Source organism: Colias eurytheme, chromosome 4 (assembly GCF_061535395.1).
Source record: "Colias eurytheme isolate Ceu_HAF_F1 chromosome 4, ilColEury1 Martin Lab GWU primary, whole genome shotgun sequence".
Lineage (NCBI taxonomy): Eukaryota > Metazoa > Arthropoda > Insecta > Lepidoptera > Pieridae > Colias > Colias eurytheme.
In genome coordinates this window covers 2,719,782-2,745,851 of record NC_142983.1, presented here as the reverse complement: position 1 = coordinate 2,745,851, position 26,070 = coordinate 2,719,782, and the positions used below count along the sequence as shown (strand labels likewise).

General features: G+C 35.5%; 3 protein-coding genes across 3 annotated transcripts; 1 reads left to right on the top strand and 2 right to left on the bottom strand.

Annotated features, from left to right (window-relative positions):
* The first annotated feature begins 4 nt into the window (after positions 1-4).
* LOC149908794 (pancreatic triacylglycerol lipase-like) lies at positions 5-8,176 on the top strand. The gene is made up of 7 exons (XM_090101570.1): positions 5-140; positions 271-437; positions 2,639-2,762; positions 4,146-4,391; positions 5,986-6,168; positions 6,952-7,111; positions 7,601-8,176. Exons 1-7 carry the CDS (start codon positions 92-94, stop codon positions 7,839-7,841), a joined length of 1,170 nt encoding a protein of 389 aa, XP_089957696.1. The 5' UTR covers positions 5-91; the 3' UTR covers positions 7,842-8,176.
* Positions 8,177-8,374: 198 nt separating this feature from the next.
* Positions 8,375-11,499, bottom strand: LOC149908793 (TLC domain-containing protein 5-like). The gene is made up of 4 exons (XM_090120282.1): positions 11,286-11,499; positions 9,320-9,548; positions 8,781-9,018; positions 8,375-8,431 (listed from the first exon to the last, which is right to left on the bottom strand). Exons 1-4 carry the CDS (start codon positions 11,497-11,499, stop codon positions 8,375-8,377), a joined length of 738 nt encoding a protein of 245 aa, XP_089976408.1.
* A 151-nt stretch (positions 11,500-11,650) lies between these two features.
* LOC149908792 (uncharacterized) lies at positions 11,651-25,613 on the bottom strand. Its single transcript, XM_090120363.1, has 9 exons — positions 23,941-25,613; positions 23,598-23,739; positions 20,212-20,340; positions 18,677-18,880; positions 17,966-18,103; positions 17,162-17,217; positions 16,533-16,645; positions 15,632-15,689; positions 11,651-13,064 (listed from the first exon to the last, which is right to left on the bottom strand). Exons 1-9 carry the CDS (start codon positions 25,440-25,442, stop codon positions 11,960-11,962), a joined length of 3,447 nt encoding a protein of 1,148 aa, XP_089976489.1. The 5' UTR covers positions 25,443-25,613; the 3' UTR covers positions 11,651-11,959.
* Between the last annotated feature and the right edge of the window lie 457 nt (positions 25,614-26,070).

The window sequence follows — 26,070 nt, the reverse complement described above, 5'->3', positions numbered from 1 at the left end:
ACTGTACTTTCCAATATTTGTGACATTCGCACTGCACGCTACAGGTACCCCCGCCGGCTCCTGCGCTCAGTCCGACAGCACGCTCGCAAGGATGGCGAGGTTCCTAACACTGACCGTTGTTGCACTCGTGTTTATTTCTGGTAATATTCCCTAATAATAATAGCCTAATACGATACAATATTCGATCAATATTTAGGTTAAACTCAGCAATGCAATACTGTGTTACAATACACGTGAGCGTTTGTGAAATATTGTCGTAATCTTTTACAGATATAACGTGCCAAAGAAAGCCGATAAAGGAAGCGTTATTTTTGAACAGTGATAACTTCGCCAACTCTACTTTAGAGGATTGCGTGTGGAAACGAGATAGGGAGCCGTGTCCTGATCCCAATGTTACCCTAAATCTGTACACGGAAGCAGAGCCTTATAAGAAAACTGTAAGTATTTCTTTATAATTTTAATTTACTTCATTGTGTGAACAATTTAATTAGGGTTTGGGACGATTTGGACAAAATGTTTAGATAAAAATTTAACTTCATGTAAGTAGAGCATTTTTACACTATTGACAAAAAAATCTACGAAATTGAAATAAAAAAATGAACTAACTAGTTGGATTACCTACAAAACTTTAAAATTACCATTATTTTTATATTTATAGAAAACTTTATTTATTTATTTTTACAGAAAACATTAAATTAATTAACTTGTCTAAACGCTAAGTAGGTAGTTGTTCTGTATTGTTCTTTGTTGTCTGATGAAGGTAGAATTTTAAAATGTATCATACAATAATTATTGTTGTTCTCTAAAGAATGAAAAGATAAAATATTTAGAAATAACTAGACTTTCAACTAAATTACAAATATTTTTTGTCCATGAGTTTTACTCGTATACTTACATTCCCACGATGTTTTTTTGCAACAGCTTATGGTATTAACATAGCCATTGTTTACGAAAGATTCATTAAAATTCAAATTTTCTTTTTCATTTGCAAGTGATGTACAAACTCTCCAGAGTTACCTAATCATGCATGTACAGAGAATCATTGTACTTAATTTAACGAAAATAATAAATAGATATGCATATTTTTTGCTAACGTGAAAAACAAGAAAACTCTCTCAAAATTAAGGTATCTACCATCAATTTTTGCAGTACGAAAATCATATATTTTATGATATTTATACATAGCTATATAAGTACCTACTCATTACAGTTAATAATTTAATGCTTATTTATTTATATATTGTTTAGGTTTATGATGCATTAGGGGATCTCATAGTTCACAATGCAGCGATATTGCACAAAATTGAGATTTTAGTAGAGCCCTAACACTTCATGCCTTAAAACTGTCAAAACAGTGGGTTTTTGTGTCAATTGACCAGAACAATTGAAAGCAGTTCACGGCCAAAACAAAGATATAGACATGCAGGTTGCCCGTTAGAAGCGTCGTCAAGGAATACTAAACAGTTCTAGTAAATTCTCGAAACTTTCTTCTAATTAGGCAACAATGAATATGTAGAGTTAGAACACAGACATTATTCGTCTATAAAATAAGTACCTATAAAATGTTATTGTGTGCTTAATTATTGCACAGTTATATGTGAAATCGATTTAAATGCATAATTAACACCATTTAAACATCTTCTTTCAAATAGCTATTGCTCACGAGATTTAGATTTATTTGAGAAAAACTGCCGATCACAGTTAGACTCATGTAAAAGCAAGTATAAGCTTATCCATTTTATGTTAATTAAAAACATTACAAGCCCATACTTTCTGTTTGCGTAATGGTGTATAATTTACATAAAAAGGCAATATGTATCGACCTCGATCGTAAAATAAAACCTAATATCATCTCTAAGGTTGCGTTACACTGGGCGGGACGATGATTGACCACTAATTGTACTTGTTCATTTGAATCGGTAATATGGAAGAAAGTCTGTATTTTGTTTTTTTATTAACCATTGGCTTCATTATAAACTGATGTTTAACAACTGCAACACATAGAGAATGGATCTAAAATGAATTTTGATGAGTTACAAAATTCGTATAACTGATTAATAATAAAGTAGGTACATACATAATGTTTACAAAGTACCTAGTACTTAGTAAAAATAACAATCATTTTTACGCTTTTTAACTCAATTTAAAGTTGCTCATTTTATGTAAACGATGTGGTCATAAACTTTTTAAAGTTAATATTAAAAGACCTCCAAACTTTATTGTATAAGATTTTAATTTTTATTTGCATTGAATTGTAAATATTATTAATTTACAAAGAATGTATTGTAAGTATAAGATTTTAATGTTTATTTGCATTGAATTTAAATTATTAATTAATTTACTAAGAATGTTGAATAATAGTGCAAAATTTACTTTGGGAAACTAAAGCTCTACCTCGGTAATTTTTGTTGTCGATTTTTTTTTATTGAGAGCATAATGTAGCAATCGCTCTCCTTTGTATTTTATTTAATTTTCGTTTATCTACTTATGTAAAATAGCTTTTTAACCGGTTTCCATTGTTATGGTGATAATAGAATAACATTGCAATTTTACTATTATAGAGATAGAGAATGATATGATAAAGAATTACGTTATAATTTTCATACAATTTAATTAAATATTTTCTTGTTATTTCTAGGTTGATCTTTACAGTAGCGACTGGTTAAGACAAAGCGGCTGGGAGCCCTCACACGAAACCATTTTGCTAGTACATGGATACGCGGGAGGAGACGATACTCTTCCTATAGTTGTTCTGAGAGATGGTAAGAATTCATGAAATCAAATATGTAAATTATTCAAACTATTTTGTTAAAACGTTTTCTTGGCTTATATATCAGCTGGTATAGAATCAGCTGGTGTGATGTAGAGCAGTAGAGAAGATATCAAAGATATTCCATTAGGTTTTTTGTTTTTTGAGCTCTATCGCACCTCACCTAGGTAGGTATAGATTTGGATCGTTATACCAGAGCTCCAATAGAATATATTTCCAGCAATTCAGTTTGCAGTTAGTAACAATGAAAATGCACATTATTGCAAAAAGAGAATAAAACAATTTCATCAAATACCGCGAGATCATTATTTAGAACACAACACATTCTTTAATATATCCGCATTTCAAAAAGGTCAAAATCACACAATCCGTCTGCTACATTGCAGCGCCGAAAATTGTTGATCTGTCAGATAAAGCCGATCAGTGAAAGTAGGTAATCACAAAAGTACATATGATGTACTTTATGATTTGTATGTACCACTCTCCCACAGCTTTCTCTGAAGTACTGCGGGCCCAAATGCATTTCCCTTTTTATGATGTTGGTGCAATTTTGTTTATCTCTAACCTACATTGTCTTTCCCATGGTTTGAACAAAACACCTATGAGCTTAATTCTATCGCACATGCGGTAACTATTTCATAAATTAATATGTATTTAAAAATTGTTTTTTGGTTTCGAAAGTCTTGTGTCACAATGTTAGTTACCATGCTCCTCCGTAACGGCTGGACGGATTCTCATGAAATTTTGTGTGCCTATTGGGTAGATCTGAGAATCAGCTAACGTCTATTTTTCATACCTCCAAGACCTAAGTGATAAGAATAAGACAGAACAGCATCTGCCGGGATGGCTAGTTGCCTAGTTATGATTATAAAAAGCTGTTAGTGTCGAAAAGTAGTCTAGAAAACAGATCTTGTCGTCGTTTGATTGAATTTTACTTTCTCAGAATCATGAACTGCACTGACCGGATTGTTGATTGATGTTTTATATAACACAATCCAGAACGTTACAACTTTAACTTCCGTTTCTACATCCGATTCTCCTTTCGATATATTATCTCGTATTTGATCTGTAGGTAGAGACAATATTTTTTTTTAAATAAATACATATTTAAAATCATCATCATCAGCCTTTTTACAATGAATTTATTTCGCGCTTACGTGAGTGGAAAATGAATAGTGTTTTTTCATAAAGTAGATTAATTAAGAAAATGTATGATTTATATAAATTGCTGAAGATAATAATTATAGATGGAGTTTAGTAAAAAAAACATAAATAGTCTAACATCTAAACTAAAAAAATATGGGAAGTTTGTAACTTACACTAGTTTTCAACATTAATATACCTAATATCTGGACTGAATATTACTTTCCTTCAGCGTATCTCCGTCGCGGCGGCTACAATGTCTTCATGCTGGACTGGGGAAAGCTCTGCCAGCCGCCTTGCTACGTGGCCGCTGTCCACAACCTGCGACCAGTCGCGCGATGCGTCGCAGAGGCGCTCGGGTCGCTGCGACGCGCGGGATTGCGACCAGACAAACTGACGTGTGTTGGACACTCGCTAGGCGCACATTTGTGTGGCATCATGTCCAATTATATCAACTTCAGGATGAATAGGATTATTGGTAAGTGTTTACAATTAAATTGGCTTGTTTCACTAGTAGACCGGGAGATACTGACACAAAATTTCGAGTCATTTGTAACAGGATGGCGGTTCTACAGGGTTCTTAGTACGCAATGACAAAAAGAAAAATGATGGTGTGAACGCTGGTACCGGTGGGTTAGTCGCGTGGGCGTTAGTCGAACTCGTCGGAAAATAGCGAAAGTCAAACGATTTGTAACAGTATGGCACTTATTTTTCCTGTAAGTTTGAGGATCAACGAATATAAATACAAAATTTCAAAGATCTAGGTGTTGGAAATCTTCACTTATATAAATTAATAATAAATTTATTTTTCAAGTATGACAGCACTTTTTCCCCCTACTAGAAGTATGGCAAATATAATAATGGTCACATTTTATCAAATCCTCTCCAAAAAGCCAAATGCAATACTGGTACAAAAAGATAAGCGAAATAAAAAAATTTTGCAGATTTTCGGCGGTATGGCGACCATTTGGAATCGTCCGAAAAGTATGGCATGGCGATTTTTGTAAATGGCTGCACGACGATGGTTACCTGTGCAAAAGTTAGCTTGGTACAAATGGTTGAATAATTGTTTTTTTTAAATCAACTCATTCGCGTCGGTATGGCGGGCTGTAAGTCATACCGGAAAAGTATGGCATGACACTACCGCCTACTTCTTTTTTATGGGCTATCGGTAAATTCTAAAATTTTTGTGTTACAAATCGTTTGACTTTCGCTATTTTTCCGACGAGTTCGCCTAACGCCCACGCGACTAACCCACCGGTACCAGCGTTCATACCATCATTTTTCTTTTTGTCATTGCGTACTAAGACCCCTGTAGAACCGCCATCCTGTTACAAATGACTCGAAATTTTGTGTCAGTATCTCCCGGTCTATAGTTCATGTAGATCTAATTTTTACCTTTCAAGTTGTTGTACTTTTTAGGATAAATGATTGCAGTATTCCCATTTGAAATGTTTTTTTTTTGTAAAATTACAACTGAATCGTAGTTATGATATATGTAGTTGTTTGCTATATTTCCTACGTAATTCTCCAGCAACTTTCAGCTACCGGTTTGAAAATACTTTCTCTGCTGTTGTTACTTTTCTTGACTTGTTGCCCTTTATAAAGCTGTCAAGTGCGATCTCATGTATGGCAGCTGTATAGCTAAATTCCCTATTTAGCTATACATCAGCTGCCATGATTTTTATGGTAAGCTTAAAGTTATAGATTCCTATATACCTTGTTCTGTTTGATCATACCATACCTTCCCTTTATATATAAAAATGAATCGCAAAATATGTTGGTAAGCGCATAACTCGAGAACGGCTGAACCGATTTCGATAATTCTTTTTTTATTGTATTCCTTGAAGTACGAGGATGGTTCTTATGTAGAGAAAACGTAAACATGTACCACGGGCGAAGCCGGGGCGGACCGCTAGTCTAACATAAAAACAACTACAATCACATTTTTTTTCTAATGATTTCTAGATGAGTTAAAACAGAACTTGTAACGTTAAAAATATTATTGCTCAAAAATTTGGAGAACCAAAAAAACTTAACTATTTAAATTAATAATTAAATTATCATTTCAGGTCTGGACCCAGCCCGTCCCCTAATCAGATCAGCTCCAGCACTACGCCTCGACCCTGGAGACGCGAAAGCTGTTCACGTGCTCCATACTAATGCTGGACGCTATGGAGAAGGGGCCAGGTTGGGGCACGCAGACTTTTGCCTCAATGGGGGCAGGAGTCAGCCGTATTGTGAAGATACGCCTAGTAAGTATTAGAGGCAGATGTGTAGGTACTATGATATTGCTATTGCTAATTTCTATATAATATTTGCACAACGCAAACGTTGTGTATGAATGTAAAGAACTTAAGTTTTGGTCTATAGAACCCGCAATACGTTGTGAAATAATTGTGAAAGCAAGCATTATAGATAATGTTTAGTTTATTTGATTTCGACATCTCTATAATTTCGAAGGCACTTTATTTTATATGTGTGCACCTGTGGTGCACCTTTAGCTCCTAAAGAGCGATGTGATTCGAGTTTAGTGAATGGTTTCGCAAAATTAAATTTCATAACAATTTTTCTCTAGTAGGTACTAATTAAATGTAAGTAATAAATTTATCTATGTTTTGATTTTATGCCCTGTATACAGTATATAGGATTCACGTATTCGCATTCACACAGAGCAAACAGTCTCGCTAAGCAATTGCTGCGCGAAGCAGCTCGGTCAGTGTGGATGCGTCAGTATGGAAAGGACGTGATATGATTAATGACTATGCGCATTTAAATACATTTTACTCTCAATTAATTAATTATTTTATTCTCAATAAAATAATTTGGATCTTTTATTTCTAAGTATTAATTATTAAGCTAATGCATAGCTTCTATCGCGGGCCTTGAGCGCTGGGACCGAATCTAGAAATTCCGTAACGAAAAAACCTCACGCTCCCCACTCCGAACACGGAGGTGTGGCTTGAAGGCATGCTATGCAATAGCTTTACCGCGGCAGTCCCCGAGTGCCACACGTCTTTTTTTTTCATTATTCACAGACGAAGCGCTATGCAGCCACGTGTGGTCGATCTGCTACCAAGCGGAGAGTCTGTTCCGCGCGCGCGAGGCGGCGCCGTGCGGCCGGCGCTGCTCCGTGCGCGTGCCGCCCGCGCGGGCCTCCGCGCTGCCCGTGCTGCTGGGCCAGCCCGCGCCTATGACGTGAGTGTTTAGTCGCTAGGTAGTTGTTATGACATGAGTGCTTTTACTATAGCTACTCGGAGCGTATGCCGTATGCGGTATGGCTAGCGTATAAGTAACTTGTGATAGTAGAGTACAAACTGAAGGTGAGATTGACTTGAGGTGCTAGGTAATTCTCTCGTTTGTAAGTACCTAGTTTAGTAGGTCAGTACTTCTAATTATTTTTCGATAAAAAATTGCCATGGTTATGACTATATGGCAAATTTTTCTATATTAATATGAATAGACCGTAATTTAGATACAATATGTATTTAGTTAATGTGCGCCAACTGTTGTAGTGATAGTAATTATTAATTTTAATAAGCGTGGATTCGATAACACTACATCAATATTTAAAAAAAAATAGCTACATATCCTGTTATTATAAAATAACTTGTAAATAGTCCTGTTATTATAAAATAACTTGTAAATACGCCTCCTGATTAACCATTTCACAATTTCTACCACCAGGGCATCCGGCGCATACTGTCTCGAAGACTTCTCCACGCCTTTCTGTCCCGCTACCACGGGGCTAAAGGAAGGCGACGATAGATGCTGTCTCGACAAACAGTATGCAGCTGCTGCGACTACCACGCAACCACCGAGAACCCGACCAAGACCGATAGTACGACTTCGATCTAGACGGGTTAAGAACATCGCGACCAATCATACTTGGGAGGATAATAATAATTATGAGCCTATCGAAGAATGAAATGTTATTTGATATTGCAACTGTGCTGGGTTCTGTTTGTTAGTCGTCTACATTGACTTTATCCATACTTATCTCTGTTATTATTATTTTCTTGTCTTTGCTGTTTTTATCAATTTAAAGATTTCATGCTTTTAAGTTGTACAGAAAAGCTTGTGGAATAACTATTTATTTATATGAGATGATTCTTATATTATTTTCTATTTGGTGTAAGCTATGCTTTGACTGACTTTTATTTAGATTAAGAATAACCGTAAGAAGATTTAGTACAATATTTGTCTATATTATATTGTAGCCAAAGAATTTGTTTTAGAATTAAATATAAATTATTACTTATGTCAATGTGTTATTATTTGCGTTACCATTTTCCCAAACTATTATAATATGGTTTAAGCTTGCTAAAGCAAAACCACGCAAAACTTAATATAAACAGACTTGAGAAATAACCTAAGAATGCATTTGTTGTTAGTTTATTAATTTCACAATTCAAAACACTTTTATTTTGTATCAAATTCATATTCTTCCACGTACAGCATTCACCAATGTCCATTTAATATTAAACCAATTTCAACCAGAAATCCCTTGAATTCTTCCTGCAAAAAGCCTCTATATTATATTATCCATATTGTTTTAAACTCTATGTATTTACGAAGGGAAAAAAATATGAAAATGAACACCTATAAAATTTTATGTCACGTTTGACCTAGTGTAGATGGTCATCAAGTAAAATTATCTTACGTTCTATGCTAATGCTTGTTGAAAAGTATTTCTACGAAGAAAAATCTATCTAGATCGTCTTCAGGGAGAGAATTTTACAGAATGCTCCCCATGATTGCTATGATACATACCTAATTTAGTTTTCGATAGAATCGATCCTTGTTACAATAGAAAAAAAAACAAAAATTAAAAATATTTAGCAAGAAATCTTTTTAATTTACTTACAATTTTCGTCTTATATTTGTAGGCAACATAGCCCACTATTTGAGATATGAAGATAAGGGAAACAATGTAGAAGACGAGTGATATTAATTTCTCGTCCATGTCAAATATATCGGAATGCAGAATTCTGTATGTCAAGTATGTACCAACAATTCCACGGAGAGTAAGGAACGATATCAAGTACACAATCTCTACTATATAATATAAGATGTTCTTATTGCACCCTTCGTATCTTAAGAACCTGAAAAGTCAAACGATTAGGTATAAAATTCTTGGTTACTTTTAAATTAGGACATAGTCATTCATAATTTCTCTTTAAATTTAAAATCTTGTTTATAAGATCTGTGTCTCAGGCCTCAGCAGTGTCAATAAATTACGCAGATGATATAATTGTTTCAAATGAAAAATCTATTAGTAGCGCATTTGAGACAATTAGAAAGTAATTAGTGATTTTTTCCAGCGTTTCTTCCCCTACAAACAAATTAATAGAGACTAAACATCTGTTAAGATTCTATGTTTTGTCCCATACGTTATTCACATACCATCTTGTCTGTAATAGAGGATTGGTGACTTCCATCAAAGCGAGAGTACAAGCAAAAGTGCACCCTGTGTACTCCTTACTCATGTATATATTTATGGCAATAAGGGCACAGATATGGTGGCAGAGCATCACATAGCTTTCCGTCCAGTATATTATGCACCAGAGGAGGTCGAACGCGAAGTAACCCCAAGACCAGACCATTGTGGCGTAGTGAGCCCATGTTATTTTACCTGTACGTAGAAATGTGAATAGGTAAATGTGGTTTTGGGACATAGAGCTATCTGAGTAAAGTATTTTTATTGAAACAACATCCAAATGCGGTAATAGCGATCGTATATTTAAGTTATTGATCCTACGTCCTCGTATATATCAAGAAATTATATTATACAGATTTAATATAGATTAAAAAATAAATTGAAGATTTTACAATGTTGGTGTTCACGGACCTAAATTGTAGAACTTAATTTTTGCTCAATGTCGTAAGAAGGTGCAGCAAAATGAACTAGTTTTAGACCAGTCTTCAGGTGAAAGTAGTTTCGTTGTGCTCACATAGATGTCACTATTTTAAACTTTGATAAATTTTCATAAATTAAATAGCTGACAAACTGATTAACAGCAACAGTAGGTAAGCAGATACGGACTACGGTTGATGTATGCATATAAGCATGATTTGGTCGTTTATGATCAGGTGCAGTTAAATCTCCCCCCCATCGTTCCGAGCCTTGTCGCGGCGGGGGGGCTTAGTACCTGGGTTGCAAGCCAGCATCTTGGGGAAGCTAATATGGAATACACACGTGCCGCTCCCGATTCGTTTTTCATAAAACTATACGGGAAGCGGCCTTGGAGTAGGGTCTTTGGAGACCAACGGCTGCAATACAGCGATGGATGGCGGTTGGTGAACCGCGGCGCGGTGGGCCTAGTGGGAGGATGTCTCTTGCTGGGCAACGGGGCTCCGGCCCTCCACCGGGCAAACTGTTACCTCTAACGTGTGACGTTGTCATGTCTAGCGGCACGTTAGAGACCAGGGGGCTCGCCTTAATCGGCCGGCTCGAGAGGAAGGTGACCTCAGAAAAAACCCCTCTATTCCGGCGTTGGGGCGCCCCACGGGGCCAAAGCGCGGCGTCGGATCCTACCTCCCATTGGGTGGTAGGTGGCTTGGCGAGAGGACCAAGCTATAGCGGCCAACCCCCGGATACCGCCCGCCCTCCGGGGCTTAATAGGGTTACCCGGGTGCAGGGGGCACCGCCCGGTTGGACCGTATACTTCCCCCATACTCGTGGGAACTTACCTCAGTTTACAATGAACCAATTCGTCGAAAAAGGAGGAGAAAAAACAGAAAGAGAGCCCGGCAATAGGGCGGCGTTATCTTCTGATACCGACGTCTATTGCCACCTTATGGGCTTGGGTGAGCCGCCAAGTCGCGGCAATCTCCACGTACGCGGTGGGGGTATAAGGCCTGGCTGTTAACCCCTGCCGCCGAAGGTGAACGCAGGCCACCGTTGGGTTTTAGTGGGTATGGCTTCTCGCGAGTCCCACATACCCCCTCACGCAGAAAAACTGCAGAGGGGGATGCGTAAATGCATTTCCCAACGTTAAAAAAAAAAAAAAAAAAAAAAGGTGCAGTTAAATCTACCACAGTAACCTGTAGTTAATTTTAGGAAGGTGATAGCCTTCCTGATTTTCGGAAAACATAAGAATAACTTTTCTTCTAGTTTATAGTTTTTCCGTTTTATTAAAATTTATTGCTAATATTAAATTCTCAACTGTGTAGTTTAACTACAAACGAAATGGTCTATCAAGTATCAACACATTTCATATTATTCAATCTATTTATGTTTAAAATGAATTGAAAACTGATAAACTGTCTAATGTCTTCTTTGTGAAAAACTTCTTTTAAAATTACCCAAGGCAGAATTGAATTTACCGAGCCAACTCTGTACATAACCAAATCTAGTTGGCCTACTTACTGGTCAAGCGTTCCCGAGTCAGACTAAAGACCCCACATTGCCAGAGACCAGCTCCAGTAGCCACAGTACCATGGACAAGGGTTACAGCTCTTGAATACCATTCTGGACTCTTCCCAGGGAACTTTGCTGCACAGAACACGTAAGACCACGTCCAGCATATAAACGAGGATAATTTTATCAGGGATGCTGTTGATAGTTCAGGCCGTATTGCCATTTCTGTATGAAGATGTTTTGTGACCTTATTTAGTCACATTTTATTGTTTAGGAATATGAATTGGGTTATGTGGTCCGATGTGTGTTTTTGTTTATGACAATGTCAAACGTGAAACTTTTTTACAACGGGGATATAGGGTAAAAAATTCAAACACCATTAAAAATTATTTATTTAATATCATATTCAACGCACGTTATAATAATATTTACCCGTAAAAATATACACAAATCAGTTTAATATCACTCAAATATTATTACGATATAATATAAATGCTTTTTAATTTTAATTGAATATCTACACATTTTTGGGACATTATAGGCAGTGAGTCGAAGTCGCATTCATTCAATTCCACTTATTCGTACTACTAATTCACGAAAATTGTGTTTAGTTATTTAGTTCACCGATAACTATTGCGTAACAGTTATATTAACATTCATAATTGCTAAGTTTTCACGCGATTTCATCGACAGCGTAATTTCTCAACATATTTTTCTATAGCACGATATCTGCTCGGGGTCATGGAGTCTTTGAGCATTTGATTGAAGCGCGGGTCTTCTGCCAAAGTGACGCAAAGGTGTCGAGCGTGGAGTCTTGTTTCTGGGTGAGCGTCACCGAGAAGTTCTCCAGCGGCTCGTAGAATAACGATTCTTGGTTCTGGAGGGAGTTCTAGAATTTTCGATGTCCCAGCGTGTCTCGCAAGTCTTGCTAACGCTTGAGCAGCCGCTGCTCTGACTGGTCCCGCTCTATGTGTAGCGCCGCGCCTTGCTAAAGCAACTCCCGCTCTCGCACAGCCCACACCACAAGCGACTCTACCTAGCGCATTCGCGGCTTCCGCTCTTAGGAATCTATTCGCATCCGCACATCGCTCCAATAGAGCACAGGCCGCTTCTTCCACTTCTGGCTCTAGAATTTTTCCGCGATGTTCGAACAATGTTCCCAATGCTGCGCAAGCTGCTCGAGCTACTCTAGAACGTAGAGATCGCACGTGAGCTGAAGAAGAACGGACTACGGCTCGCCAGCTTGCGGCCGGAGCACGAGCTGTTTCGTCTGCTGCGAGTCTTTCTATCTCTACCAATGCACTAACTATCCCCTCCCAGTCTTCATGACGAGGTGGTAAGATTGTCTCTGCTAATGCTGTCCGAACATCACGCTCGATAATTCTCTTGGGCTCATCTTCTATGTGAACACTTTGTATCGATTCACTTGAATGATAACTGGCTGGTCGTTGAGATGTTACAGATTTTTCGCTCTGTGGCCGTGAATCTGTACTTTCCGCTTTCTCCACAGATTCTTGTGAAATTGTTTCTTCAAGCTGTTCTCCTAGTTTTTCTTCTTCTGGTTCTCCTGCCGATGTTTTGTCATCAAAACTTGGTTGAGATTGGCTCGATTTTTCAGAACAATCTTCCACATGAATTGACGGTGTACTGGGCGCTCGTGAAATAACTTCAGTTTTCTGCATTTCACTTTCCGTCGGTTCCGAAACATCTTCAATGGTAACATTTTCATCTTTGACAGGGGTCGAAAGTACCGCCTTGTCTGTAGTATTCGTATTAGCACTGGAATCCCTGGAACAAAGACGTAAAATATATGTATAAAAATATTTCAATAGCCTGGTTTATAGTGTCCGAGCTGCTTCGTGAATCAAATTGATGCGCAAAACAATTCACTCTGTGAATACCCGCCTAATAACAACGTAAGGACAAAAAGAAACATCGCATAAACAACCGCTTCAAAACTTCCCCACCTATAAGTCCTAGTCAAAGTAAACTAGCACCGCATTTATATCTAAAAACGTCGGATTATGCCTACCGCGTATGCACGGGCAGGTCAGCGACGAGGTCGGGCGCGAGCGCGGGGCGCACGGGCGCGGCGCCGCAGCAGCACAGCCGCATCCGCCCTGCGCCACGACTCACCCGCGACTGACGACACAACTATCAACCCCGCAATCCACACCCCTGATAACCCGGAAGTGACATACGCATTTATAAAATACTATTCAAATTTGCTTGATAGCAAGGTCCTTTCCAAATTCGCTACAAGGTTGACCTAGGATTGCGTATTTATAGCCAATTAAACAGTTATTAGCCAACGGTCAGTCCCAAAGTGGAGCGATCCGACGATAGCATAAATGGGTCGCCTATGAACGGGCCGGCAATTTCTGTTTATGTGGGTTACTCGGGTCACGCAATTACACTAAAAGTGACCCAAACGCTCGCGGGTTATTCGAATGAATTATCTTCCTTTAATAGATAATCAGATTATTGAAGTTGTAGCGATTAGTGTAGGATATTAATTCCCGTAACGACCCAGTGACCCGATTCTTGGGTGTTCGCTCGTTTGAATGATGTGTGACCTAGCTAATGTTCGAAAACGTTGTTCCTTTCGTTGCTAAGATACGAATACAAACTTGTCCTAAAGATATTGCTGTTAAAAGGCTGTTAATCATTACCACTTAGGCGATTGTATTTTTGTTTTGTGACTATAATTAATAATATTGTATTTTTTATCCCCTATTTACGCAAACTGTCAAAATAATTCATGTTCAATTTAAAGAAACCTTCCTTTATATTCATTCTTATATCCTAGCTACCTGTTTTTGCTATCCTAAAGGGTTGTTTACCTATTCCTATTACACTAGACTTCAAGACTATTAACTCCTTAACGACACAAACTGTTTGACTAAATAATAAAAGCTGAAGACATTGCCCCTTTTGTATTTACGACGTTAGACTAGGGCAATTGTTATTTACAAAGCAATAAAAACTAGGATATTCCTTCGATGTTATTGCAGGAAAGTAAGTACTAGGCAAACATGAGTCAGGAAAAGGGTGAACAAATGGTATAATAATAGACGAGGTCCAATTTAAATGCAAAACATGGGGGAACAACCTCAAGGAATATAGCGCGATAAAATATTGTTTTTAATTTCTATAGATTTACCAAGTACCTAACTACTATGTACAGATTGGCTTCCTAGCAAATAATTTTTGGAAGTCGCAGATTTTTTTTATAATACGTTGTTAAAAAATGAGCATAAGTCTGTTTCAGTGTGTAAAATTTATATGATTAATCTAAAGTATACGTTTAAATGTTATAACATTTTACATAAATTATTATAGGTACAAATGTTTATCTAAAATCTAAAAATGTTCATAAGCTCTTCAAATTTATACGAACTAAAAATCAAAACAATTCTTTTAACAGTCACACAATAAAATGACAGTTATAAAATTCCACAACACGAACGATTTCCTAGAATCAACAAAGTTTAGTATTATAAAATGTATTGATTGTAAAGAAAATTCATAACGATTGCTGTGCTTTCAGTGAAACTCATCAAATATGTATAAAGTTCAAAACCTCGACAGCTGAAGCTTTCCCTTAGACAAGGTCAAACCGTGGGTTATTAAGATTTACAGGGCCGTAATTATCAAGATACATGGTTGAGATTGGGCCATAGAATATTTGAATTTATTTTTTAACTAGCTTTCTGTTTTATGTAAATTTAATATATTATGTACGAAAACCGTCCTCAAGAAACACTCGATCTATGAAAAAATAACGAATTGAAATCCGTTGAATAGTTTTAAAGATTTAAGCATACATAAGGACACACAGTGATAGCGACTTTGATTTATACTATGTAATGACTTGTCGAGGCTGACCCGGGATAAAAACAAAATATAGCCTATGTGACTCAAGAAAAAAAATATATACACCTATACGGTCGAATTGAGAACCTCCTCCTTTTTTGAAGTCGGTTAAAAATGAAGCTTTCTACTGGTGAAATAATTTTTGAATTCTGTGAAGTCGTTTTTATGTGAAAATATTACAAATATACATACTATCAAAATAAAATGTTTCCTCTTTACGATACTACTATAATATACCACATTAAAATGTTACTTTTAACGTACGGTAGTAGCTATAATGGTATAAGAAAATAATGGAAATAAATATTGAAACTAAAAATAGCTACACTAGGACAAAAATAAGTTTGACAAATGGTTTTTCTAATGTAAAAGGATAACGCAATAAACTTTTACTATTGTACAATATGTACATTTTTATCTTCTTATCTTTATTACGTTTTAACATGATAGCACTAGTAAGTTATATTATAAGTACGTACCTTTCATGTAAGTTTGCTTGCGGTTTGACATCAAACACTCTGCCTGGTGATGAAATACCTATAAAGGAAATTTAGATTTAGGTATCTTGTTAAAAATTTGTATGTAACTATTTGTAAGAAATAAAAGGCTTTTTTATTTTATTTTTAATGTGGGTATCTAGAAATCTCTTTTGTTTTTTTAATAATATGAAAAGAACCAATTATTCCTTTAACCTACATAGTTGTGATCGCTATCCGTTTTAAAATGAAAATCAAACTAAACAAACATATCAAAAAGTTGAAATAAGCAATATCTGATTGGGGCCCCGTGACTCTGGGGCCTTTGGATATTATGTTAGTTTTAAAATTCGGTTATAATCATATATTCGAGTGTATTCGATAAGCGTTAATTTCTTACTTTTGTAACCTTATTTTTTAAATTATGTAAGTATGAAACGAAATGATATTAAAATGAAATTGAAACAGGCCTGCGAAGTCTGATTATTATTACGTAATCGGGCTTTTTAGGTCAATTTAGAAATTTAAAACTTGATAACACTGAAATATGACTAGTTACTACATATTTATTTACTTTGCCTTTTTTAATTGAAATAATAGCATAGGTCCCTAAATTACTGATATAAATTTTCATGTAGGTACCACATGTATTTTACCACAACCGAAAAGTAAAATAAAAATTTATACCTGAACTTAATTTCTAATTTTCATTTTGATTACCAGTACTTTTCATTTGTTCTTATAAAAAAAGAGCGTGCGTGCCGAGCACACGTGTCAGACGTGAAACGTCTTTCGCAAAATTCAAACAAAGATAAAAAATCGTCGCCTAACTCCATGACGTGACGGTATTGCCTTTAAATTTCCACTTCAAAAGCACAAAGACAAATTAATGAAGGAATATTACCAGGTAAAGGTGCAGAGTCTGGTAATGGCCGTAATCTTCTGGGTCGCGGTGTTGGCGCGGGCGGAGTTGATCGCGCTCGACGGGTTGACACCGGTAATTGGGATCTATACCCACTATAAAACGAATTAGATGATAATCTTGACGAAAATGGAGATTAATATACAAAAAAATATATTATATAGGTACATACAAAGGTGATGTATAGAAAAAAAAAGACGGGTTGCACTCCGGGAGTGCCGGCAGAAGTGAAAACTTGATTATTAACGTTCAACATGTTTGATATTTTGGAATGGTATCCGTCTTACGCATGGAATATAAGGGCTAAAAAAAAACATCCGTCTTACGCTTTTTCGATCAGGCCACGTGTCCTGACGCGAGTTTAAGATTTTAAACCCAACGCCGCTAAAGAAGTTTTCACTTCAAAAATTTTCTACGTTAAAAATGTAAAGGTTATAGAGTAGAGGGTATAGACTGGTACTAAATGCATATAGGTAGTAGGTATGTTTAAAAATCGAAGTATCGCAAGCATGCCAGAATGTATGTGGTAATCTATATCACACCTATAACCTAAGACTGATTTATTAGAAAATTAATTTATGACTGAAAAGATTAAAAGTAACTCAACTTACTTCGTAAAATAAGACGATCGTATGCTCTCCATAGGTCTGCTTAGTCGATCTCGCAACTGTAGAACAAAAATTTTAATCAGTTCAAATATTTCAACATAACCCTCCATATTTAATTGCAAGTTAATAAAATATGTTATAATTAGTCATGAGAATTAAAATCGTTAGCCGCTAATAATTATCATACCGAAATCAAAAAAAACATCCTACAAATATTATAATTTATAAATGCGAAAGTTGTTTGTTACTCTTTCACGCAAATACTACTGAACCGATTACAATGAAATTTAGCACACATATAGAGGGTAACATGGATTAACATATAGGATAGGTTTTATCCCGGAAATCCCACGGGAACGGGAACTATGTGGGGTTTTCTTTGAAAACGCGGGCGTAAGCGTTTCTAAGTAAGTGTTTCTATAAACCATCATCATAGATTTAATCTCAATTCACACAAAAGTACCTAGTATTAACAAAGTTTTGTGAAATGTAAAGAAAATTCATAACGATTGCTGGGCTTTCAGTGAAAGTCATCAAATAAACCACTTAAATGCCTCATGGTAAAAAATTGCTATAAAATATAAATATTTGAAAATTTTCTTATAACTACTTATAGCGTAAAAAAAATACCGGCCGAATTGAGAACCTCCTCCTTTTTTTGAAGTCGGTTAAAATAAAGTCGAGTTAGTTACACTACTCAGGAAAAAGATATGGATTTTTGGTTCATTTTTAGTTCTTAGATATGAAAACTAAGTTAATAATATAATAATTTAACATAAAATAACTCATAAAAGTAGCAATAAATACCTTATTACAAAAGATATCAGCTTGCGAAGTCCCAGAAAGCCTTCGTCTCACAGCAGCCAATACTGCAGCGGGTCCTGCCGCTCGAGCCAGACATAATACTGATCTTAATCTTGCTTCTTCTAGCTCTGATTCTGGCAGCTAAATAAATAATAATATTCTATTGTTGATTTTGGTAGCTAATTAAGAAGTAAACAATTGTATATAACGAAAATCAAGTGAAATGAGGGAAAATGTTGCCATCGATAATTTTGACCTTGTAACTAAAGAGGCCAATGTACGATCAAGTCATAACTCATTTTAAACCAATACAGATAGCGTCTAAAAAGTAAAAAGAATTATCATTTTTTTAGTAGAAGGAAACTAATCGAAAAAGTGAGAGAATATATAAAAAAAGGGAGGAAAAATAAATTACATTACAAAAAATAGATAACTGATAAACATTACAATATCAACGTAGAGGGTATAATAGTAGTTAATTAAAGAAAAATGTTATTGTTGTACAATCAATAAAACATTACTCAAAAACTAACACTACCAACACTGTTAAAAAAATGACCAGCCTCCATAGTCCATACCATGATGTCTTAAGGCAGTATTATTACCAGTGTGAAAAAATAACCGAGCTATATAGATCATCTAGCACCTTTCCTTAATCTACTTTGAGACACCATGGTAACCCTAAAATTAACATAAAATATACTTTAAACTTACCCTTATAACATTCGGATCAAAAACCAATTCGACCAAATGATGCAATGCAATCCTTTGTAACAAGGCATGTGGTAGCGCATTGGGAGGTGGTTCTCTAGTAGTTCTTTCTAGTAAAGTGGGTAAGAGCTGTCGAATACAGTCCGCACTGCTGTTACGAACTATTGCACATACCACACCTTCGGTTGGGGCTTTTGTTGCCGGTATCTGGGGGAATGTAGAAATCCTTATTTATAGGGTAATTAATGTAGATAAAAGAAACTAAAGAACACACTAAGAGCTTACGTTCATGAAATAATTATTGTACCGTCACCGATCCTTGATAATGGATCAACTGTAAGACTTTAAATCGGTCCGTTAAAAGTGGTAAAATTCATAGTTTAGAGGAGTCGGTTACAAACATACAGGGTGAAGCTAACAAAGCGTGTTAAAAACTGGTAAATAATTTAGTACCTAGGTATATGACGATAAGAAGAGCTTCTAGATGAGTGAATGAAAATTTGACTTTTGAAATAGAGCAAACCAATTTTAATGTGTATTTATATAATTATTTCATTTATTTTCTGTCAAGATTAGATTATACATGTTTATGGTAAGGCACTCGAAACATTAATTAATTACGACATTTATAGAAATTCATGCTTTCCAAGTTGAAGGATTAGTCAGAAATCATGACTAACACAATGGAAAATTACTTGCCAAACAGTTATTTAATCAGAAAATAATATAAGAACTAACCAAGGGCAAATAAGCATTTACAGCTGAAGATTTATGAGAATTGCTTTTCAAATGTATTTTGCTATCACCGTCTTACCTGGGTTATACTAGTACCCAAGATGTCTTTAAGAAATAACAATGAAACTTTTACAAACCTATCATTAGCTAGGTACTATAATTTATTTTAGTATATCATGATTATATTAAAGAAATTTTTCATATAGATTATAGGTCCACTCAGGTTTGGTAAGGTTACACCTCCAACTAATCCAATAATCGCTCTCTTCTATCGCCCTTGGCTTTTCTTATTATGTTACAGTTTCGTTGCCTTATTAAGAAGTTCTAGAAATACAATAATGCGTAAATAGGGCTAATCTTTTATTATCCGGAGATAATCCTTTTATGGTAAATTTCCTTTTTAGAACACTTTCTGAAGATTCTTTTATGGATTTCCTAATTATATTAATAAGTCCTAAGTTTCAAACACATTCTTCGTCTATATTATCATTATAATTATATTATATTCGATCAAGCAGATAATTGTAGAGTTAAATCGTACTAAACCGACCAAAAAAGCAAAGCCAGTATAATTATTATGAATAATGGGGTTAGTATAATATTACTAGATTTCCGCCCGCGGCTTCTCCCACGTTTTCAAAGAAAAACCCGTATAGTTCCCGTTCCCGTGGGATTTTCGGAATAAAAACTATACTATGTGTGCCAAAATTTATGAAAATCGGTCCCGCAGTTTTTGCCTGAAGGAGTCACAAACAAACACATACTAGACATTTAGAATATTAGTATAGATATAAAATACATACAGCATCACTAAGTGCCCACATATGTTCCACGAGAGACAGGGCAGCCGGTTCCACGCGCAGAACATTATCGGTTTCCAATAACGCGCCGTGAAGCTGGTCTGCCGCTTTCACTGCTGCTATCCAGTTTTCCTGATAAAATAATAGTAATTAATACCATGGACGAATAATATAACTTGGGTATATTTGTCTATGTTAATACTAATGAATAACTTGACTTATTTTCCTGAGTAAAAGAGGTTTTACTCTCTTCCAAAGTACCGAAGTTTATTTATAAATATAGTTTTCGATCTGCATATTATATTGGAATAAAGGTTTAATTGGATTCGTATAAGTGGTAGTTCTCACAAAGAACAAATTCTATTGATTAAAATTGACAAAACGATAGGAAAATATATGAAATAAGTTATCAGAAATCATATAAAAAAAATGCGTGGCAAAAAGTTTTTCCTTCTTTGTATGAACTAGCAATATAAGTAAACTAGTAGCCATAAATTTGAAAAATAAAAGCTAAAAATCTGGGTCCACTATTATCGTCCTTAAACATCTGAAGACATTTTATGTCTGGGCTAATCGTATAGGAGCTACCAACGTTGACAAGTGAGCATTTTAGTATAGTTGGTTCTTTGATATACTGTTGCTCTTGCTATTTCGGTTAGAGTCCGGGCTGTCTGGCTGGTCGCAGTGGTTGCGTTTTTTAGTGCGCATCTCATCTGCACAGGATAATTTCCTTAATTTAAAGTCATTTTTTAACGCGTAATTTTTAATATTTTACCTTTAGATAGATCCATTAGACCTTAGCATTAGACATAATTTTTTTATTGCAAGACGTTTTTTTCGTTGTTAAATAGGTGCCAGGCGCAATTTTTTATTTCGTTTTTATACAAAATTCAAATTATTTTAGAATGTCTGTAAATTTCATATTATGTTCTTCAAACATAATATAATCTAAAATTAATTAGCCAGACGCTAATTCGATTGTTAAGTATTAAATAATATGTATAAATAAAAAAAAGTAATGAAGCATGCAGCTCATCAGCTAGTGTATTTTAACTATGCGACAGGAAATAATTGCAAGAATACAATATTATTTACACTTGTTCTTATAAATAAAAGCTAAAATGAAAAAAAATAAACATAAAAGTGAAAAATAAATTAAAGTTACCATACATTGAAAAGAATGGAATAAAAACTTTATCAATGAAGGTTAAACAATTACATTGTTAAATTTAAAAAGCCATCTTCATAATCATCATCATCATCATCTTTCCTCACACTGTCAGAATTATTTATGTTATCGTCTAAGGAATTGTTATTGTTTTCCAATATTCCATCATCTGTAAACAACTAGAAAGTTTGTTTCAATATTGATGTACACACATACACACACACAACACACACACACCACACCACACACGACACACACACGTGAACATACACACACTCGCATGTTTAAGTTTGTATTGAATTTAACTAAAGTAGTTAGCATGAATTTATATAGGTATACTAGCGGTCCGCCCCGGCTTCGCCCGTATGGTACCTACATGTATAAACTATCCTATCTCTCAAGTTGGATCGAACTGCACATGGTGTGCGAATTTTATTATAATCGGTTAAGTGGTTTAGGAGTCCATTGAGGACAAACATTATGACACGAGATTTATGTATATATATTAAGAATTAAGATTAATGAATTAATATTGTTATCATCATCACTACATAGTATAAAACAAAGTCGCTTTCTCTGTCCCTATGTCTCTTTAAATCTTTGAAACTACGCAACGGATTTTGATGTGGTTTTTTTAAATTATAGATAGAGTGATTCAAGTGGGGGGTTTATATGTATAATAAAATCCATTAAACAGTGGAGAAGTACTGTTATTTTTGAGGTTTCTAATGTGATTGTACCAGCCGGCCGCCCGGCTATATATTTTATACCCGTGCGAAGCCGGAGCGGGCCGCTATGTTTTTATATTCAACGTTCACAGTTTTTCTGTAGTGTATTTACTATCAGCATTGCACCTGTGCAAAGCCAGGGCCGGGCGGGTCGCTAGTTAATATTAGATATATACATATTAGAAAATTTAACTTGTATTGGCAACACTGTATTTTGTCTGTGGTTCTTTTTCTTCTTGTACGCGGTGTGTAATGTGTGGTATTAGGCAATGTGCTATTGGAAACAATATAAATAAGTTTATGTAATCGCTGTTTTCATTTAAACCCATAACTTAATAGTTAAGTAATAAAAAAATTGTTTTGTATAGAAGATTGTTGATGTACCCTAATAGTTTATTTTTTAGCCTGAGGAATAAAATGTACCAATGGAAGGTACTTGTTCCCACAACACAGGGAATCCTAGAGTAGGAACAATTCAATTTCTATGTATCTTATATTTTCGAAAAAAAAAAGTTATTTTTTATTGTTATTTAATTTTCGCGGCCGACCCTTTCTATCTCTCTTGCACTTTAAACTATCTCTCCATATACACAATCATCAAATTGTTATACTTACCTACTTTCACTACGTTTTTATTTGTACGTATTTAATACTTAACAATCGAATTAGCGTCTGGCTAATTAATTTTAGATTATATTATGTTTGAAGAACATAATATGAAATTTACAGACATTCTAAAATAATTTGAATTTTTTATAAAAACGAAATAAAAAATTGCGTCTGGCACCTATTTAACAACGAAAAAAACGTCTTGCAATAAAAAAATTATGTCTGATGGATCTATCTAAAGGCAAAATATTAAAAATTACGCGTTAAAAAATGACTTTAAATTAAGGAAATTATCCTGTGCAGATGAGATGCGCACTAAAAAACGCAACCACTGCGACCAGCCAGACAGCCCGGACTCTAACCGAAATAGCAAGAGGAACAGTATATCAAAAAACCAACTATACTAAAATGACTTTTTTTTTAACGTTAATAGCTCCCGTACCATAATAAAATTAGCATGCAAAGGACAAAATTTCCAGACGTGTCAAGGGTGAATAATAAACAGACGAAAATAAAAAGTTTATTCTTTACGTTACGTTTAGTTAATTAATTTCATTGAGCGAAATTTTTATAGATTACTTAAGCACATTGCTTGGTTGACCTAAAATTACATTTCGTAATAAATTTGAAATAGTAAAGTTTATGTAATATGCGATAAGATTAAATAACTGTTAAAAACACTTATAAAATAACTTATATTGAAAATGTAGAGATTTATTTCGCACAGACTCTTGCACAATTATTTAACTATCTCAGAAATACCGTCGTGGCTAGCCACGATGCTAGCATCGCATGGCAAAATCAACAGTACTAAACTTCTAGGTTTTAACTGTAACAAATCTTTTCACTATGGTAACAAAAAGGGAGACATTCTTATTGCTTACCGTATTATGCAGCTGATCTGCTACATGCTTAGGCACAATACCCAGAGTCTCCCATTCATATTGCGTCTTCAGAGGCGAAGACGGTCGCGGAGATACCAACAAGGACTCAGGGGGAGATGAGGCGATTAGACTGAGAACAAATCTAGAAAACAATTTATATAAATTAGGACTAAAGCGTATGTGAGTTTGTATTTCACAGACAGAATAACATTGAATAAGTGCATTAATTATTTTTCTATGATTTTTTATACATCAATGCCAAGAATATTTTCAAATTAGTTAAACCAATGAAATAAGAGTTAGGTAATTTTTGCTATTTGTAAATAAAGCTTATTTTACTTACCCATTTTTCTCTACACTCACTCGGGTTTGCTGTCGTCTCGGAGATAAAGTAGGACTTCTTTGTAAATTATGTAAAACTTCCACCTCTCTATGTACTTCAACTGGACTCGGTACTTTTTCAGGAGACCTCACATCAGTAAGAGTCAACGCGAATCCCGACCGATCCTTTGGTTTTGCACTTTCCTTTCCATTTTTAAAGTAATCATACAATTCACTTAGGGATTTTGATTTTAGTTTATTGGTCTTACCATTGCTGAGCCCATTACCCTTATTTATAATTGGCAGTGGTATTCCACTTCTCTTAGGCAATGTTCGCTCTTTTTCATCGATTCTTGATTCTTTTTTTAATTCTTTTGCTTTACTCAAAATAGAAGGTTGTTCTAATACCGTGGATTTGTCTATCAAATCGGAATGCCTATTTTGATTGACGTCATCTTCACTATTTAACAAATTATCACTATCCGGCGTCCGTATTTTAACACTTTCACCACCAAAACGAACTTTTTTCACCACTACATCAGAATCTTCCTCTGACTCAACTTCACTATATTTTAAAAACAATCTATCATCACTATCACAGTCTTCATCACTGCCATTATTTCTATCTGATTCAGTTTCATTTTGTTCCAAAACAGTCATAGTAATCGCTGTATCTGAATCAAACTTTATTTCTGTTTCAATAATCACTTTGGCAAAATTGTTATTGTTCAATGGAATTCTATACGTCTCAGATTCCGATGAGGAATCAGTTGAAAAATTAAGAGGTATTGTTGTTGAATTATTTAAAATACGATTAATTTGCATTAAGTGTTGAGTGCGGGGTCTTCTCGGAGCGTAATAAACATCCATTGAGTCTTCGTCGTAAATTTCACACAAATACCGAAATTTTTCCTGTATCCTCGAATCTAGTCTGGAAAACAGCAACATATAGTCACGTGGTCCACACACGCGACGCAGTTTCATTAATGATCTTAGAGCAACGTCTCGATGAACTGGATCGAATAACTTTTGACCTAAATCTTCAAATATAGGGTACAGGTCAAGGTCTCTACACCTTCTTTTCAAAATACCGACGAGGGCCGGTATCGAAAGTATCAATCCCGTCACGACGTTTATTTTGAAGTTGATATCAGCGGAATGGGGTCGTATGTTATTGTAGGAACACTTGTCTAATATAGCACGTGCTGCACATTCCGGTTCTTCGCAATGCGTGCAAAACACCTTCAAAGCGTCTAATGCGGCTTTCCTTACATTCGGCGAGCTATATCCAAGATTGTCAATCACTTGATCGAAGGGAAAGGAGAGAGCATTATTTGAGAGAGGTAGCAGATCAGCCAGGACGCGTAACGCATGCAACCGTACTTCCCATTCCGGGTGTGTGAGTCGATCTTTGATGGCGGTATAGAGGAGTTGAACGTCAAGATCTGGAGGTAAGGCTCGAGCTCGTAATACGCGGTCCCAGAGGGGTGCAAGGGGCGGCGGCGGTGTCTCGGGCAGTTGCATCGTGGTGGACTGCCGCGTGTGGCGTGCCCGCTCGCGCCGCCTTGCTAAACTCAACTGGGTTAATGATCGAATAGTAAGCCACACCGCCCCTGACCAATCGATGGATATAAACACAGGTGGTTGTATATGTTATCGTAGTTCACTCCAGTCCATAGTCTGGTCACTACACTTGCGACGTGAAAAATATATTGAAATGAGTAAGTTCTGAGCTTTTGTTAACGAGCCCGCATGTGTGGAAATCGATAGTTTTGAATGTCAAATTAATATTCATATATCAGTAGACAGTTTAACTGTTAAATATTCTGAGGTATATTCTGAGGTATTTAAAAATGTATGCTGAAAAATATGCCCATAAAAAATTAATACCTATCTAACCAAATTGACACTCGAAAACGATATCTATAAAGTTTATAATAGTAGGTGCCTTTTAGATTGAAAGATTAGATGCTATCACGTTAGCATAAAATTGTCCCTTTCATAATATAAGAAAAAAATGACCTGATAAGACACGCGATGCCCATCAAATTACCTATGTAGGTATATAACACATATATTATGATATAAGTGATGCTGATATACTATAATTTAATGGAAAACGTATATCTTTTATTCTATTGCGGTACTTAGA